The sequence below is a fragment of the Nyctereutes procyonoides genome, unplaced genomic scaffold (assembly GCF_905146905.1).
Source record: "Nyctereutes procyonoides isolate TBG_1078 unplaced genomic scaffold, NYPRO_anot_genome, whole genome shotgun sequence".
Classification (NCBI taxonomy): Eukaryota; Metazoa; Chordata; class Mammalia; order Carnivora; family Canidae; genus Nyctereutes; species Nyctereutes procyonoides.
Window position 1 is genome coordinate 30232942 of NW_026575160.1, and position 19898 is coordinate 30252839.

The following is a 19898-nucleotide window of genomic DNA, read 5'->3' on the forward strand; positions in this document are numbered from 1 at the left end:
CGGGTCTTGATCCCAGGACTCTGGGATCGTGACCTGAGAGGAAGGTGGATGCTTAACTGGCTGAGCCACCCAGGCGCCCCAAGGCTATACAATTTCTATCACGTTGGGCTTTCTAGTGCTTCTGCTTGATGGTACATCACTGAGAAGAAATGCAAATAAGACTAGGAGACAGTTTCCTGCTTCTTACAACAACTGGTGGGTATTGTTCACTGGAGTATCTCAAGATCCTTTCGTGTTTTCATTCTGTAATTTTTTTTTTAATTTTTATTTATTTACGATAGTCACAGAGAGACAGAAAGAGAGGCAGAGACACAGGCAGATGGAGAAGCAGGCTCCATGCACCGGGAGCCCGACGTGGGATTCGATCCTGGGTCTCCAGGATCGCACCCTGGGCCAAAGGCAGGCGCTAAACCACTGCGCCACCCAGGGATCCCATCATTCTGTAATTTTTAAGGAATGTGTCAAGAGTACTGCTCTATCCTATTCTCTTTGTTAAGAAGGAAGCTCTGGGTAGCTTTATATTTTTAGTAAAATGGACATGTGATATACTCCCTTAATACTTCTGCTGTAACTGATTAATAATAATCCTTTGAAGGCAGTTCTACTTAGCATGGGTCTACGTTTCAGGGCATGATTTTGTGAAGCATTGAATTCTGTGTATGAAGACATGACAAGGTGGCACTTTACTATTACGGCCTGCCGCTCGCTCATGCAGCCATTTACACATTCAACACAGATTTCTGAAGTCCTTTCAATGTGTCAGGCACAATTCTGTGCGTATAGTGTGGTTGCGTGTGTAGTGAACAAAACACAGCTAATGGGTGGAATACACTACCGCACTTATGTTTATACTGTTCACAGAACATTTAGGATACTGTGTTCCTTTGGTTAAAAACTCAAAATACCCATTGTGTTTTAATAGGTATTGCTTTACAAACATCCCGTTGTGTGACTCAGGAGGTAGCTCTGAATTCTGTGTATATAAAAACTTGTAGAATAAATTTGTTTGGCTTCTTTAACTTTACCCTATGTTACATGACAGGTTATCTGCTTTTTCAATTGTGTGTGTTTTAAGATTTATTAATTTATTTCAGAAAAAGAGAGAGTCAGGGAGGGGCAGATTCCCGCTGAGCCCAGAGCCCAACACAGGGCTTAATCCAATGACCCTGAGATCATGACCTGAGCCGAAATCAAGAGCCCGATGCTCAAATCAAGAGCCTGATGCTCAACCAGCTGAGCCACCCGGGGACCCCAATACTGGCTACTTCTTTTTCATCTTGGGGACATTTGCACAGTTCATGAATCATCATCCTGGTCATTCATGGAGTTGTCCGTAGAGAATGCTGTCATCAGATTTTGGATATTTAACATGAATATGTAATAAATACTCTGTCTACACCCCTATAGAACTAATAGTTATTATAACCTATGCATGCACTCTCTAATGCAGTAGCTGACAGCAATATATGAACATATAAATGAAATAAAATAAAATTTAAAATTCAGTCCCTCAGTCACACATTTCCTGTGACAAGTGTTCCATGTGATAAGCGGCAACAATATTGAACAAGGCAGGTATAGAACATTTTTATTATTGTAGATATTTCCCTTGGACAGTGCTGACTTAGACTGTACTGTTTTTTTTTATGTGAAATGGATTGAAGTGTAAAGCCCCAGAAAAATAAAATAAAATAAAGACCTTTTGCTTTTCCCTTTTAATGACCCAGAACTCTCACTCTATCATAAACTGCATAAACTTTACAACTTGAAATGTTTTGGAATGAAATGATAGAATTTGCTTAACCAATTGTTTCTGTATGCCCCCAAATATTTGTACTTATATCATTATATCAAGTCTTTGGAACTGTTTTTGTTCTAGTCAACAAAAATAGTTTGGATTGGCAGTTCTGTGTCTCCATCCACTAGTGGTCTCTTCACAAAAGCCAGGAAATAACTTTATATTACACTGACTAGACCAGTTCTTTGAAAACTACTTGGGTTATTGTTCATTAGTAAATATTATAAAATATTTGTTTATGGGATTTATTCTTATCCCAAGAATGTTGGCAATGCTAGCAATATTGACACTCCTTTGATTGGAACAAAGGGGGACTATAATAACCAAAGAGTGACTCAGAAGGATACCCTTATCTTGATTCTTGAATGACTTGATTAGTCTTAGGAAATAGGAAAGCATTCGTCCTGGGATGAAGGCTTTTGAAAAAATCAGATTATTGCCTTGTTTTTTTTTAAGATTTTATTTATTCATGATAGAGAGAGAGAGAGAGAGAGAGAGAGAGAGAGAGGCAGTGATACAGGCAGAGGGAGAAGCAGGCTCCACACAGGGAGCCTGATGTGGGACTCGATCCCGGGACTCCAGGATCATGCCTGGGCCGAAGGCAGGCGCCAAACTGCTGAGCCACCCAGGGATCCCCCCAGATTGTTGCCTTGTTTTGTGTCAATTTGAATTTCCTTAAATTTCAAGGAAACGGGAACTTTTTTTCTTTACTTTTACTGATATAGTGCATGGAGGCTATGTGTGCAATGAAAAAAAAGTAGGAAAGAAAGAATGGTGACATTAGATTTTTCATTATTATATTCCTAATATGTGAATTTAACTAAAACTTATACACCTCTTTAAAATATAAAATATAAAAAATAAAACTTCATCGTGTCATTTCTTAGTTAATGCCAATTGTTCTTTATAAAACATTTTTTAAAGGTTTTATTTATTTATTCATAAGAGACACAGAGAGAGAGGCAGGGACACAGGCAGAGGGAGAAGCAGGCTCCTTGCAGGGAGCCCGACGTGGGACTCGATCATGACCTGAGCCGAAGGCAGACGCTCAACTGCTGAGCCACGCAGGCGTCCCTATAAATTTTTTATATAGTACTATTAGATACTTAAATTGAATATGAAAGAACACTTAGAAATTTCTTCTCTATTTTTATGCTGTATTAATTTTCAAATTATTTTATTCACAGCTTTTTTTTTTCCTATTAGATTCTCTGGTAAAGTTAGTTTTTGGACAGTCATAAAATTACAGTCATTTCTAGTATTAGAGTTGTGATGGCAAACACAAGATTGTTGTGCTCACTTCGGCAGCACATATACAAACACCAGATTGTCTCTCCACAGGGTTTAGGAGAATAGAATACCAGATTGAAGTGGAACTGGGTGCATGGCTCTTAGATATTGAAGGAACTAAAAATACCATAGTGGTTAAAAATTTTTATTTTTTCAGTTATGATATATAATACTCATCCCTCAGACAAGAGTTTCTACCTTGAGAAAGCCTGACTAGTACTAGTAGTGTGTGTTTCAACCTAAAGTATGTATTTTGTCTTTATAACAAAGTGAATTTATAACAAGCTAAATTTCTGTACGTTTGAGAATTGTTTTTTGGATGAATAATCTTTTTCTAGTTTTAATTAATTTATTTTTAAGTTTTTATTTTAATCACTCAATGCTCATCAAAAGTGCACTCCTTAATCCTTATCACCTATTTCACCCATCCTCCCGCCGACCTCCCCTCTCAACCAACAGTTCTCTATAGTTAAGAGTCTGTTTCTTGGTTTGGTCAGTCTGTTTCTCTCCTTTTTTTTCCGCCCTTTGCTCATTTGTTTTGTTTCTTAAATTCCGCAAATGAGTGAAATCATATGGTATTTGTCTTTCTCTTACTTCACTTAGCATTATACTCTCTAAGCTCCATCCATGTCATTGCAAATGGCAAGATTTCAGTCTTCTTTATGGATAAATAATATTCCATTATGTATATATCTCTATCTCTATCTATCTGGCTATCTATCTACTTATCTATCTATCTATCTATCATCTATCTATCTAATCTATCTATCTCCATTCATCAATCAGTAGACATTGGGCTGCTTCCATATCTTGGCTATTACATATAATGCTGCAATAAACATCAGGATGCATGTACCCCTTGGATTAGTAAATTTTATTCTTTGGGTAAATTAGTGCAATTGCTGGATCTAATAGTAGGGTAACTTTTTAACTTTTTCCGGAACCTTCATACGGTTTCCCACAGTGGCTGCACCAGTTTGCATTCTACCCAACAGTGTAAGAGGGTTTCTTTTTCTCTGCATCCTTGCCAATACCTGTTGTTTCTTGTATTGTTGATTTGAGCCATTCTGACAGGTGTGAGGTGATACTTCATTGTGGTTTTGATTTACATTTCCCTATGGTAATTTATAATGAGCACCTTTTCATGTGTCTGTTGGCCATCTGTATGTCTGTTCATGTCTTCTGCCCATTGTTATATTGGATTATTTGCTTTGGGGGGTGTTGAGTTTTTATAACTTCTTTAAATATTTCAGGTGCACTGTTGAGACTTTTATCTAATTTTCATAAATATGAACATCTTTTCCAATAATTAAGTGGTTTCATAGGAATTAATCCCTCATGTGCTGCATACTAAATGGAATTATTTATAACAGCTAAGTGAATTATCTGCCAATAGGCTATTCGTCTCTTTATAAGAAGCAAGATTTATTCTTTAAAACATTTAACTGCAATCCTAGCTCTTCTGTGAGGTTCCACGAATAGTTTCTATTGAATGAGGGAGAGAAATGGAAAAGTATTTAATGTAGTAGAATTTTAATTCTATTAACTTAACATGTTATAACCACAATATAATGGTTTTGAGAACAATCATTGCAGCTGCTGGACCCAGGAAAGTGAGGCAAAGGAAAATGAAATTGTGTGTGTTTTGATGGAGGAATAGGTAGAGATGTTGGAAAAGAAAATCAAGTGTGTATTGTTTTATTTCAGGTGGCTGTTTCATTGGTTGTATTGTGGATACTTAGAAAGTGAGTATTCCTTGTCCTATTGTAGATTATATTTTGTTTCTATTGATTATTTGGGTCTTATTAAATATTATAATATCCAGAATGCTTCATTTCCCCATAGTATTATAGAGATGGAAAATTAAATTCTTTGTTTAAAATTGCGAGCATGTGCGGTGTCTGCAACTGTTTTTCCAGTTCCTACAGAATTTAGCTGTATTTTGTTTCCATAAATACAATAAAAATATTGGAAACAGCATTATACATTTAGTCCTTTCTCTGACTGCTTAATGTTTCAGTGGTGAAAAAATGTAGTCTACTTCATTCCAATATTAGGTCCTTGAGATCAAAGGTCTTACTTCTGCTAGTGAAATATGTTGTGTTTCCTCAGACTCAAGTTCAGTTTCGTCTACATGTATTGGAAATTCAGCAGGGAAGTTTGGTTGCCAAATAATGGTTTCTTTTTGCTTTGCAGCTCATCTTCTCAAGACAAAGGGAATAGCACTCAGAGCGTAAACAGCAGTTATGTAGTGATCTTCACCAGTACCAGCGCGTATTATATTTTCTACATTTATGTGGGAGTAGCTGATACTTTGCTTGCTCTGGGACTCTTCAGAGGTTTACCACTGGTGCATACTCTAATCACAGTGTCGAAAATTTTACACCACAAAATGTTACATTCTGTTCTTCAAGCACCTATGTCAACCCTCAACACACTGAAAGCAGGTATTTGACTGAGTATACAAAATGGTGCTGCTGATCCATAGTCAAAAGGTCCTAGGATTTTGTTGGTTTTCTAGCAGTAGTGTTGGCTTTTGATGGAGGCATCTGCCCCGTTGAAGATTCGTAATGACTGGCATGCATATTTCTTAGATATTGTAGGCTATCAGACCTTGAGGCTGCTCCTCATGTTTCTGTCTTGGCTAATTAGCCAATGTGTTATCCTGTGTTGCTGATGGGAGTGTAGCAACAGAAACAAGCCATTGGGTTAGCCATCCTTCTCGGTTCAGATATTTGGTCTAGCCCCCTTTCAGGCATCTTGTTGCCAATGTACAGTCTCATTTAAAAGAGAAGATTTGAAATGACCAAAGAAAACCTAAAATTCTTTTACCTATGAAGGCTGTAGAATAGGATGGTATAGAATAATTTAGTTTCATGTAACCACTCAAAGGTGATCAAATAAATTCGTTTTAAGGTTTTGTTTTTTGCTTTTTGGATCTTTTTTTTTTTGATGGAAGAGGAAGAATAAATTCCAAATGTATTTTTAAAGTATTTTTGACCCAACTATAGAGGTTGGTAACAGGGCAAAAACTCATCCCTTTAAGATAAAGACGGTCTGAGGATCTAATGTATGACATGGTGACCATAATTGATAACACTATATTATGTAATTGAAATTTACTAAGAGAGTAAAACTTAAATGTTCCCCCTCCCCCCAAAAAAAGGTAAATATGAGAGATTATGGAGATTTTAACTTTGTGTGGCATTAAGTATTAAGAATTTTGGACTTCATTATGTAGCTAATGGGGGGGGGTTGAATGAGAGGATTCAATATCACTTTTTTTGTACTATGGTATGTTTTATCTAATTGTGTCTTTATCCCTAGACAATGAATTCCTTAAGGGCAAGGAGCCCGGCTTATTCACCTCTGTTATCTCAGTGCCTAGCGTTACGTCTGGCACATCGTCAACATTCCATCTATAACTTTTTTTCATTGAAGGAAAACATCATCAGATTTATAAACATAAGTCTGGAATTCAGAAGACAGGCTGACGCTCAGGTTGCCAGTAGAGAGGGTGGAAAGAGGGAACATGGAAAAGGGGGGCCACACAACAAGGGGCAGAAATTAAGAGTAGCCATGGGTTCTGCAGAGTATGTCAGAAAGGCCTGGAAGTCGGAGGAGAGGGAGAGCCACACGTCGTGGAGTACAGATGTAAAGCGATGATGATTGCACATCCGGGAAATCATCATTACGTTCAAGCTCGCACGTGTGGGGTGGTAGCAATAGGATGAATCTTACCGTAATCCGTATTTTATAAGGGTTTAAACGTGGGAGACCATGACTCAACCACAGGGCTTAGGATCTCTGTACAACACGAGCGTTTTCTAAGTCTTTATTTATCCTGTTACGTGCTGATTCTTATTTGAGTTTTGAATATTTCTGCTGTGATCCAGATGGAACAAATATTGATATGTCTTTTTAAGATTACTGTTTTCTGAGCAATTTCTCTTTCTTTATATTACAGGTGGGATTCTTAATAGATTCTCCAAAGATATAGCGATTTTGGATGATCTTCTGCCCCTTACCATATTTGACTTCATCCAGGTTTGTAAAAATAAGAACTATTAAGTGTCTTTACATTTGTCATACTTTTAAAAATAGTTAGAAAAAGAAGATTAGGTTATGCTTATTTTTCATTTTGGGAGTTGAAGTCCTATCTATTGTGGGAATTTTGTCAATATCAAAAGTCTTCAAAATCGGCATAAATTTAGTAAATTCAGTGGTGATTCAGAGCAGTTTACCTGACCCGAACCTAAGGCAATTCCACATTTAGACGTGATAGCTGTGTACCGGGGAATGCTTTGAAAGACATAGTAGACCGCCTTTCCCTAACTGTCCACAAAGTATGACATTTTTGACATTGGCATTACTGTTTGATGGAAGTCACCTACCTCCAAAGGGCACGTGTTAGAAATGAAGACCTGTTAATCCTTGATGGGCTACAGTTTCAACCCATCCCACCCAGGAACACATTGGCCCAGGTTAGCTAGCCAGCAGCCTCAGGGTAGGGACCATAATACAGGGACTGTAGTACAGATACCTTTTCAAGCAGATGAGAAGGGAAAGAAAAATCCAGGACTCGTGAGGACCGTCCTTGGGTGACACATCTGAAGGGGCCACCAGGACAGCCTGGCTCTGAGCATGTCTCCCTGGAGTGTGGTGATTGAGTGGAAGTTAGAATGAGAAGAAAAGGAGGAGATGGAGATGAAGGTGACCTAGGGGATGCACCTTAGGACTCTGCAAGTGGAAGGACTTAAGGAGGGCTGTGAGTTAATGACCTTGCTGTTGGACCCAGTTTGGAGACAACTTCCTGTCTGGCTTAGGTCAAGCAAATGCCACAGTTTCAGTGATCTCCTTGGAGAGACAGCTGGAACATTGCAGCCCATCTTCGCATGAGTCATCCCCCCCCCTTCCCAATCCCCTATAATAATACTTTATTTGAGAGGACCTCTAAAACAAAATAAAGGCTACCACATTTGTGTGTATATGCAACCGACATTGGCAGGTGCGGAAAAACCAGATTGTCAGTTTGCCTCATCTGAAATGACTGGTGCGATTAAAATGCATTAACTGTTCCTTGTGAACTTGAGCATTTTGGATTTCCTTCCATTGCTGTGTTTAGGGCTGTAACTCAGCAATAGCTGCTGGAATTCTTTCACTGAGGTTTTGAGCTCAAACATTTGAAGGGACATGTCCTGTATCTTTCTTTAAATGTGGTTTATTTGTTCCTTGTTCCAGGAGTGGAAGTGACCGATCTCAAATATAATATTATTAAATTAGGTAAAAACTGGAACATGGATATTTTGACATGATTGCAAAACGACGACTCAAATGTTGGTCCTTGATGATGTACATACATATAAAAATTGTATATATAATTATATATATATAAATTTTTTTTGTAGTTTACTATTTTCTGATTCAGTGTGAAGCTCATTTCAGAAATCCTGTGGGAGAAATATTTTTAAGTATTTATTTTATAAGTTAACACTTTTTAGACACATGTGATGGCTCTGAAATCCTTTCTGTTATGGCAATGGAAATAGTTTCTGCTCAATTTCTAATGTTGCAGTTCATTAGTTGTGCTTTCACAAGTAATTAGGCAGGGCTCTTTTATTTATTTAATTTCCCTATTTTATTTATGAGGGCCTCATATTAAGGAAGCATAATATCTGACAATCAAATGGCAGTAAAAATCTGATTAGTTTTGATTTTATTTAATAATCAGTCATTGGGGCACCTGGGTGGTTCAGTAGTTGAGCATCTGCCTTTGTCTCAGGTCATGATCCTGGGGTCCTGGGTTCGAGTCCCACCTCAGGTTCCCTGCTCAGTGAGGAGTCTGTTTCTCCTTCTCCCTTTGTCCCCTCCCCACCTCAGCTTGTGTTCTCTCTTTCTTGCTCTCTCTCTCTCAAATAAATAAAATCTTAAAAAAAATAAAAATCAGTCATTCATCCTAGTTTTATTATAAAAAAAAATCCTCTAGATTGTGAGCTTCTCTAGCTATACTTAATTATGTTCACATTAAAGAAATGTTTTCGAGTTACAACATTACAGGAACAGATTTTTGCAGAAAATAAGGCATACCTGTAAATTTCCTTTAAAAAATAAATTTCTATTTACTGTTTGTCCTAACATTTAATAACGTTCTAGCAGAATTTGCTTTCTGGATTGGAACACTGTCTAATGGAAATGGAAGATCTGGATTCTGTTTCTAACCTGTAAAATGAAGTAGATAAATCTGATGATGGTGTCTTTCGGTACTCAAGTTCTGTGCTTCAGACCAGCATACTAGCAGTGGCCCACCCATGACACATTTGCTGAGGTCAGAAGCTAATAATTTAACACCAGCTGCCAAACTTAAGGCACCGGTTTAATATACTTGAAATTCTCATTACACGTAGAAACCTTAAATTCTGTCCTAGTTTTTAATTCAGAGGGGATACAAAACATGTCATTTTATGGGCAGCCCGGGTGGCACTGCAGTTTAGCGCCGCCTTCAGTCCAGGGCGTGATCCTGGAGACCCGGGATTGAGTCCCACATCGGGCTTCCTGCATGGAGCCTGCTTCTCCCTCTGCCTGTGTCTCTGCCTCTCTCTCTGTCTCTTCTGAATAAATAAATAAATAATCTAAAACAAAAACAAAAACAAGTCATTTTAGACCAGATATATTTGTGAGACAGAGAAAAACTATGCCTTAGCATCCTGTTTATCTCCATATTTGGGTGAATGATTTTTTTTTTTATTAAGTAGAAGCCTGTGTATTTTAAAATACCAAAATGTTCTCTTTTCAGCCACAAAACCCTTAAGTCTCTTTTATTTCTTCTCTCTTATCTGAATATTTAATTATACCCAGAGTCCTACTACGATTTCTTCTGTATCTTTCACATCTCCCCCCACATTCATTCTATTAATCCCCTTAATCCCTTACTTAAAAATTCATTTGTGACTTAAATTCCAAATCTGCTCTTCATATCATAGTTTTAAATAGGTATCTATCTATCTATCTATCTATCTATCTATTCATTAACTTATCCCCGATTTCAGAGTGATCCTTCATTCTTCTCATCTGCTCTAGTTTCACAGGCAGTGCTATGTGGCCTTTAGCATCAGGAATGCTTTTGAGCTGCTGTCAGTGGGTGAAAATGTGCTGCTTACCTCCTAGGACCATGAATGGGTGGTGCCTCGCAGGCTTTATGGCCTGTTGATTTTTTTTTCCTTTTTTAATGAGGAAATTTAGAATTTGGGTAAAGGTCATTGGCAATTAGACATCTGTGCTCCTGTTTCCATCCTGTCCTGAATTCCTTCTATTTATTTTGTTGTCCTCTCACTAATACACCTGACTGAAGTGACTTGTTTCGTACTCACTGTGAATTAAAAAAATCTAGGACAGAATTTAAGGTTTCTTTCGTGCTGAGAATATCATATATATTAAACTAGTGCCTTTAGTTTGGCACACAGAGTTAAATTATTAGTTTCTGACCTCAGTGCCAAAGGATGGCCTCTTATGTAGCAAATGGAATTATTTTTCTCAATGCTTAGACTCCTTTTTCACCTCCTTTTCAGTCTGAGCTATGTTCTGGATGATTATAATTCCTGGAAATTTATCTTGTGAGTGTTTCATAATTTCCAGTTGTAGCCACCTTCCTCATTCTTCACTAACCTCCTGTGATATCTTGGGTAGTCCGACTGTCCAATTATACCCATTTTATTGTAAGTTGCATTTTCATTCCTAAGAATCTCTAGCACATCAGCAGTCATGGAAACAAAATGGTCACTTTCTGCAACGAGTGTTATAATCCAGCCACACCAGATTGGAATTATATGGTAAAAATAGCACTAGTCAAATGAACACAGTGCTCTTTACAACTGTCTGCAGCAAATACAAGACCCTGATCCTAATGGAGTAGCTGAATGTTGTCACGATGCCAGTGCAACAACATTTGTCTTTCAGACATCCTGGTATTTATTTATTTTTTTTTAATTTTTTTTTATTTTTTTATTTATGATAGTCACAGAGAGAGAGAGAGAGAGGGGCAGAGACATAGGCAGAGGGAGAAGCAGGCTCCATGCACCGGGAGCCCGATGTGGGATTCGATCCCGGGTCTCCAGGATCGCGCCCTGGGCCAAAGGCAGGCACCAAACCGCTGCGCCACCCAGGGATCCCGACATCCTGGTATTTAATACGATAGTCTGCTTGATTAAATCATATTCCCTAATCATGCTTGGAACTTATACCCCCCTACTCCCCCACCCCTGGCAAAGATCCTATTTCTAGGAAATAAATGTCTTTGGTTAAAAAACTAGTTTGCTATTGAAGTCTTGTCAGGGAGTAAGTAGGGCCTTTGGGGCTTTCTCATTGTATTGGTGGCTCTTGTAGGGCAAAGATGGACTAGGGAAGACCTTCCTTAGATTTTTGAGGCATCATGTGTCCTTGGTCCAGTGCCTGGCACAGTAAAGATTTATCCGAGTATTTCTTGATGAGTGAGGGCTCTTAAGGCAGAATTAATTAGAGACATGGAGGCATTTCCCCTAGAGAGGTCACTGAGAGATTATCCTCTAATGTTTTAGATGGAAATAACAACGCACTCGAAGAAGATTTATTCAGCTCTTAGCTATACCCCCACCCCCACTGCCATCTACCAAAATATTCTGCATTTCACTGCATATTCAGCTGCAAAAATGCATGTGTCACCCCTGGAAATTGGTAGAGAACTGGCTCACTGATTATCATTTGGATGTTCTAATAAGTTTATTTTTTAACCCTTGTTGTGACATTATTTATACTTATTCAAATGGATTATGGTGGAGCAAATGCTAGCAGGCTCTTTTTCTTTTTAAAATGTATAGATTTGATATCATGTGGGAATAATAGAATATAAGCTTTTAACATGATTCCGAAGAACAACTAGCATGGTTAGCTTGTTTCTTTGATGTTTTGATGGATAATGTGAAGAGATATCTCTAACTGATGGGCTTGACTGAAGCACGAAGTGCATTTTGACAACGTAGGAGATGGAAATAAAATTAAATCAATTAGTCATATCCCAAAATCTTTTTTTTTGAGCCTTTAAAGTCATCTCCAATTATTTTAAGGAATAGGAACAGAAGAGTTGGGGAGGGGAATCACATTTATTAAATATAATTTTTAAAAATCTCAAACACGAGTCAACTATGCTTGAAAAAATTGTTTTATGCCTAAATGACCGAGTCTTCACTTAAACCAGATCTTTCTGACTCAAAAAGCTCCAAGATGAATGCCTGATTTTCAGGAATTGTGTAAACAAAATAAAGGCTAAAATTTCACATTTATATCAAAATTATTTCAAAATTAAATAAAATTATTTTAAAAGAAGGCCACGCTAGGGAAAAAAAATCATATTCATCTACAATTGTTTATTGTACACCCTTTTAAGGCATGTGGGAAGTGAGACCATCCTGCGACCCAAGGACACCATGTTTTCAAAACTTCAAGGTATTGTGCCAAGCAACCTGAGCAATTTTTTGAATTTTCATAGAACTTATGCAAAATGCTACTTTGCCAGGAAGATGCCCGCCCTTCGTTGAGAACGGAGCAGAGCACGAAGAGCTTCTTTGGAGCTACACCTCTGGCGTACCTTGTGCGTTACCGACGTGAAAACATTCACTCACCAAAGTGTTGTCTTTGATCTTGCAGTTGTTATTAATTGTGATCGGAGCAGTGGCGGTGGTGTCGGTTTTACAGCCCTACATCTTCCTAGCGACAGTGCCAGTGATAGCGGCCTTTATTATCCTGCGGGCCTACTTCCTCCACACTTCACAGCAACTCAAGCAACTGGAATCGGAAGGTAGGGCGCTGCAAGGGCAGCCCTTGCCCTGGGAGATACCCACAAGGCCGTTTGTATTCTCTACCTGCTTCCCTCTGCCTACTTTTTCCATTCCCCCCAACCCCTACCCCCAACGGCTGTTAAACTCCTACATAATGTGACAATGACTTTTAAAAACACATGTGTATGCAAAAGGGTACAGTCAATTCCAAAGCACACATAGATGGTTTCTGCTAATGACCGTGAGACTTCATTCTGGCTTTAAAGCAAGTTATAAGGGTTGTAGTGTACGATGCTCATTCATCATGAACTTGCGTAAATTCAACTTTAAAACGATAGGGCTACTATTACTACTAAAGCTTTGTCTGGGCTCCCAAACAATACCAGGCACAATGTTTCATATACCCTTCCTGCTCTCCTGGGGTCTCCCTTTCTGTGTGCACCCCCCTACCCTGACCCCTGCCGCTCCCCGAGCACGGCCTGAGCTGTTGGGGAAGCACATCTCTCAGTAATGGCTTTGGCGCCAGTGCATCTTCAGGGTTAAATCTCCAATGTGTTTCTATTGAAGGTTATTGTCTAAATGAAGTCACATAAACTTAAATAAATGGTCCCAAAAGAAAAACATGGTCTCTCAGCAATGATTAATATAGGATTGCTGGGGGCAGGGGGAAGCACGCAGTGAAAGCCAAGAAATATGAATAAAATATGGCATTGATTCTATAAAAAGCTCTCGTCCATGATGGCCTAGTAAAAAAAGGAGGCTAATTCATTAAAAACAACAGCAACAAACCAAATTGCATCTATTCAAGGTATGGCCCCAGTACGAAAACCCTCTAACGAATGACATTTAGTGTACGATTACCCTTTTTGAAGCTAATCTTTTTCAGGTCCCTGGTAGTAAGAATTTGCATCACGTCCTTACATGATTTGTGTTGTTTTCTATGGGAATATTTTGCAGGCAGGAGTCCAATTTTCACTCATCTTCTTACAAGTTTAAAAGGACTGTGGACACTTCGGGCCTTTGGACGCCAGCCTTACTTTGAGACTTTGTTTCACAAAGCTCTGAACTTACATACTGCCAACTGGTTCTTGTACCTGTCAACGCTGCGCTGGTTCCAAATGAGAATGGAAATTATTTTTGTCATATTCTTCATTGCTGTTACCTTCATCTCCATTTTAACAACAGGTGACATGGACTTTTTAACTATGCGACTGACCATTCAATTGAAAACTTTGTCAACCCCAAACTGCTACAGTCTTACTGGTTAAACATTTTAGGTATCTTTGAATAGATTTTTTTGGGGGGAGGGGAGAGGAGTTTATTAATCTTAAAATTCATCTATGGTGGGACAAATGATTTCTTTGAATTAGAGCTGTGTGATCTCAGCATTATAGTTCGAAAAGTAGACTCAGAGCGTACAGTAACAAATCTGTGATTGAGAGAAAAAAAAATCATCTTTTGACTCATATTAGTAAAGAATCCTGGCTTCAAAAATTATAGATCTTGTTTATTCAAGAGCTCGCTGAATAGGGGAAAAGAAACATCCCCATTTATACCCATAAACACACAAAAATCCCCCTCCCTGGTAAATTGGTTTCTTTTAACCACCATTTGGTGCAACTCATTACCCCAATGTGAATTTTACACGATGAAAAACTACCCTAGGGCAGCCCGGGTGGCTCAGCGGTTTAGCGCTTTCAGTCCAGGGCCTGATCCTGGAGTCCCGGGATCGAGTCCCACGTCGGGCTCCCTGCATGGACCCTGCCTCTCCCTCTGCCTGTGTCTCTGCCTCTCTCTCTCTGTGTGTCTCTGTGAATAAATATATAAAATCTTAAAAAAAAAACTACCCTAGAAGTGAACTAACTTAGGTAGAAGTACCAGATTTTTAAAAATATAAATGTCTTGTATGCCCGCATTGGGCTCCCCGCAAGGAGCTGCTTCTCCCTCTGCCTGTGTCTGCCTCTCTCTCTGTGTCTCTCATGAATACACGGATAATATCTTTAAAAAAAAAAAAAGTCTTAAATTTTAGGGTCTTTGGGTGACAAACACAATACCTTTCACCATGAGTAAAATGAAAATCTATATGGACAAATAAGCTTTAATTTAAGAAGTTGAATTACTAAAAAAAAAAAAAAAGTTGAATTACTGAGTTAGACGTGTTGAAGTAGGCTATACATGTGACAGCGGACCCAGATTCAGAGCACCTGCCACATCTAAGGGACAGTTTGGTTGTCCGAGTAGAATCCTGCTCCAGCGGAGTGCAGCATGTGCTGGGGTCGCAGGGATGCCCCACGAGGCCCAGGGCAGGAGGCTCAGGAGCCTGCAGGGGAAACGGAGTAGGCGTAGACGGAGTGTTGCAAGATGACTTTAGTTCAGGCCCTGTCCGTCAGAGCTGATTCTTAGCCAGAGTCAATGTTAGCCACACGTCTAATACCAGTCCTGCCTCTACTGGCCTTCAGCTCCGGTAACTTGTACACATTAATCAGCTTCGCTAAGGCCTTCATTTTCTTCATATGTAAACACACATAATAAGAGCACCTCCCCTATGGTTTGTGGTCTCTAGTGTTAAATGTGATCGTTTGTGCAAAACACTTAGTAGAGTGCATGGTCCCTCGTAGACACCCATAAAGCTTATAGTATTTATTATTGTTATTATTATTAACATTTTATCTTACTCCCATCTTAACTTTCAGAATGAGTAATACACTGGGGCCCTGATAAATCTTACCTACTTAGAACAAATGATTTAGTGTTAAAAGCACATGCCTTCTACATGTGGTTTGTCTTCTGTCAGAGGAAACATGGAAGAAAAAAATTCAATTGATAATAATAGGGCAAATTACTTCTCCCGATTTTAGAACCCAGTGACAATAATCTTCTCCTGTATTCCAGTTGCCAGGACTGACTCTCAACCGAGACTTGATAACCTAAAGTTTTAAGACCTTTCCTGTTAGAAAATTTTTAGGACCATGAATTAACGGTCCCCTCCAGCCCTGAAAACCATTTATTCTAATTAAACACTCAAGTATTGTTCTTCCTGGGTGAACTAGTCACTTTTTTGTTTCTTTGTTTAAACATAAAAGTCAGCTTTCTCCCTTTCTCAATGGCAGACCCATGAGTTTTCACTTCCCCATGAAACCTGAAGTCTGCTCCCCCCACCCCCTGCCACCAAAGCATCTGATTAGCAGAGAAAGTCCTCCTCACAAAGGCAGGAGACGTATCTAAACATCTTCTGGGTGCTGCTCAAACACACCTTTCTCCTGCTTTTGACTTCTTTGTGGAGGAGCTCATCTGGATATAGAAGTTTTTTTTGCATCGTCCATCATAGTCGTTGAAGGTATGGTTACTTACAGAGTAGTAGAAGAGATGACCGCAGTATTGACCCGACACCAGCATCCCCTCAACAACTGAAACCTCTTCAAAAAAGGGCAACTCTTCCCTAATTGTCACTCTTTAATTTGAAACATTAGTTGAACGCTTAACTGCATGCAGAACCTTATTACCGGTGGTACATGCTGTGGTGAACTGAGACGAAAGATGGTTGAGATGAGCACAAAACTGGAATGTAACTTGAATAGGACATACGCCCTGGGAGCAGCACAAAGTGGCTCACCGAAGAGAGAAATAACTATAAAGCCTGTTTATATGTTTTTCCCCACCTATAGGTGAAGGAGAAGGAACAGTTGGTATTATTCTAACGTTAGCCATGAATATCATGGGTACGTTGCAGTGGGCTGTAAACTCCAGCATAGAGGTGGACAGCTTGGTAAGTAATTATTATTTTTCAACTTCTGTGAAAAAGTTTGGACAAATCAGAAAGTATCGGTAATGACATAAGGGACAATTACTTACCCAACCGCCAGTTAATGAACAGAACATCACCGATAAATCGAAGGCTACTGTGTCTCTCACATTAGACCCGTATCCTTTCCTTCCTCCACATAGACAGCCACTCTCAAGATCCTGTGCTGCGGTGAAAAATCCCGGGCAACGATTTTTCTGGGACAGATAGACGGGTGTGGCATGACTGGGTCCCAGAATTCACCCGCATTCAGCTTCACCACATGGGGCCGAATTGTTCTCAGATATCTGGTGTCAGGTCCTACTCCCATCAAGAGCGTGTAAGGGTTCTCATTGGTCTGTAGCTTCTGCCACACTTGAGGTCGCTGGACCTCTTAATTTTGGCAGATGGGAAGTGATCACTAAGGAGATAGGGCTGCTTAATACATATTTATTGGCTTTCTCTTCCGTTAGCTTATTTCTGTCAACTGCTGAGTGTTTTTCTTAATTGGTTCACAAGAGTTTATGAATTCTGGGGTAACGGTCAGTCCTGTCTATTTTTAAACACAGTCCTCTGGTCAATGGCTCAGCTTCCAGTGTCTTGACGAAGGGAAGCTTTTAAGTTGAATGCAGTTAATTTCATGAATCGTTCCCTTTATGTTTTGATGTCTTGTCTAAGAAACCCTTTTCTGTCTTGGGTTTTCCAGTTGCTCAGCATTGCATTTTTCATAGTATTCTTGGGTTGTTTTTTTGTTTGTTTTGTTTTTAATGTTTTAAATTTCCAGTCTTTAGCGATAGCTCCTTTCTCATTCCTAGAGTGTTTCTTTTTGCTTTCTCTCTTTTTGTTTAATACTCCCCCTCACTTTATGTACTCTGTTAGAGTGTACAAAGACCGTGTTTTGGTTTTGTTCTGTCTCTTGTCTTGGTTTCTTGGAATGCGCAGCCTGCAGTAGCATATAACTGAGTGAACACCATCAGGGGCACACACCCCATGGCAGCAAGAGTGGGAGATAAAAGGAAGAAAGGCAGATTTCCCACTTGGAGTTAAAAAGATACATGGTTTTCATGAATCGCATTATCATTAACTTTTATTAGTCCGCCTGGAATAGTGTATTTAAAATCAATCATCCATTACTGCGTTCGCTGAGAGCCTAGAGGGCCAAGTTAATGACCGTATATAAAACGCTGCCATCACACTTTCTCCTAAGTTCCTTCTCCATTCTCCGAGGTAGATCCCATGGTCCCAGGATGCATTCGTTCATTCAGCTGTGACAATTTTCTAACCCATTCCTATCAGAATGAGTATCATCATAGGGCGTCCAGGTGGCTCAGGTGGTTGGGGGGACACCCTTGACTTTGGCTCAGGTCATGATCATGGGGTCCTGAGATTGAGCCCTGTGTTGGGTTCCACCCTCAGGGAAGAGTCTGCTTCTGTCCTCTCCCCTCTCCCCCTGTTCACATGCTCTCTCTCTCTCTAAAATAAATAAGTAAATAAATCTTAAAAAAAATCATCTTTAAAAATATCTCTAGGGGAAAAAACAAAACTTTTCATGCCCTGTTTCTCCCCACGTGTCTTAATATTTTATGTAAGCAAAGCATTTTAAAAATTCATTGACATGTAATTCAACCCTAACATGATTCATAATAGGGTCTCTCTCTTTTCCTTGAACATTATTTTTGGGGGTTTGGCCAGCTTTTTCAGTGACTCCATTTATCTCTCTTCACTTAACTCTTAATGCTTTTGGGTTTGGATCTCATAGATGTACTTAGAAATGTTTCTGTTGGAAAATAGCAGAAGAGTGGATCAGTATTGTGCCTGCATTTATTTAATTTTTTTGTTCAAACTTTCTACTATGTTGACTTTACAATTAAAATCTTCATATACTTCACTTCGTTATCTAAAAATATCTCTACACCTTGTATATGCCCAGTTCTTTTACTGAATTAATTTCTTGGTTTATGAAGCCTCTATACATTTGATGTTGAAGCATTTGGCCCATTTCTATTCTGCATGTCCAATCTCCACTAAAGTTTCTTTCATTTTTTTTTCTCCACTAAAGTTTCTTTAAGGTATTTTTACTTCTCTGGTTTTGTGCATGGGCATCCTGAGCTTTGTAATCTGTGTTTTGACATTGTGTCTTTCATCTTTTGGCATAAAAGAATATTTGCAAAGAACTATTTATTATAACACAGTCTATGGAAAGGATCAATATTTATATTTGATTTTATTTTAAAAAGTCGTGTTCTTTTGTTTGAGTATCAAAGTGATCATGTTCGTTTTCATTTCCCTGCCAAATGGTACAAGCGGTCTTCCCTTGTGGGCATTCTTCTAATTATTGATTCCCATCATACTGCTTTTACCGACACACCTACCAGAGTGGTATAGTGATCTTTTCATTTTCACCTGACATGTGTTGAGGGTAGGAGAGGAGACAGCCGTGCCCTCAGATTTCACCTCTGTGTGATGTTAACCCTGAAGGTTCTTGTGACCTCTGAGGGAGAAATCCGATGTGCTCTCGTGTTACATTACTGAGTGTCTTAACTGAATTTAGATCTGAGTTTAAATGCAGTAAACAGGGTGTTTCATTTGATTTCCACTTCCAGTTTTCCAGTGTAGAGCTACTTAGGAAAAGAAAAAATATCTTTAGACTTAGAATATTTCATTTATGTATCTGTCCTAGTTTAGACAGAGGCACGGAATCAAACATTAGCGGAACTATGAAGTAATAGAAACAGCAGGATGACTTTTCTTTTACTGCTCATCAGGTGCTTACACCAGGTGCCCGGCTGTTATTAGCCTTGGGCCAGTAAGGGCAGTAGTTGGGTGACAGCCCTTCCTCACGGTTACTTCATGTCCCTCTGTATTTGTAACTGCCTACTCATCTTGGTTATCGGCTCTCCAAGCTCACCAAAAGCCCTTCGACTGCATTTTCCTAATGAATTCTTTATTATAGTCCCTAAGATAGCTCTTTTCCACCTTCTTATCTTTTCTCGGGAGCTCCAGTAATTCCACTCCCTGCGCTCTCAGCCCTTGACCTTGCTACATACTTCATAGAAAGAACCAGATGCAACCAGAAAGGATTTCCTTGTTTCTCTCCACCAATTGCACCAGCCTGCTGCACCTCTCTACTTGTATGCTCTGCCTCTGTGTCCTTGTTCCTATTTCAAGGCCAATAATATGCAATTACCTGCTTTTTGTGGGGCCTCTCTCCCCATCATAAAAC

At 39.1% G+C, this 19898-nt stretch overlaps 1 protein-coding gene across 1 annotated transcript in view; it reads left to right on the plus strand.

Moving 5' to 3' along the window:
- The window catches only part of CFTR (CF transmembrane conductance regulator), a 161217-nt gene that overhangs the window by 100818 nt on the left and 40501 nt on the right, over positions 1 to 19898 (plus strand). Inside the window, exons 16-21 of the mRNA XM_055314679.1 lie at positions 4796 to 4833; positions 5285 to 5535; positions 7056 to 7135; positions 12764 to 12914; positions 13852 to 14079; positions 16560 to 16660. Coding sequence (XP_055170654.1) covers positions 4796 to 4833; positions 5285 to 5535; positions 7056 to 7135; positions 12764 to 12914; positions 13852 to 14079; positions 16560 to 16660 — 849 coding nt within the window. The remainder of the gene's footprint in view (positions 1 to 4795; positions 4834 to 5284; positions 5536 to 7055; positions 7136 to 12763; positions 12915 to 13851; positions 14080 to 16559; positions 16661 to 19898) is intronic.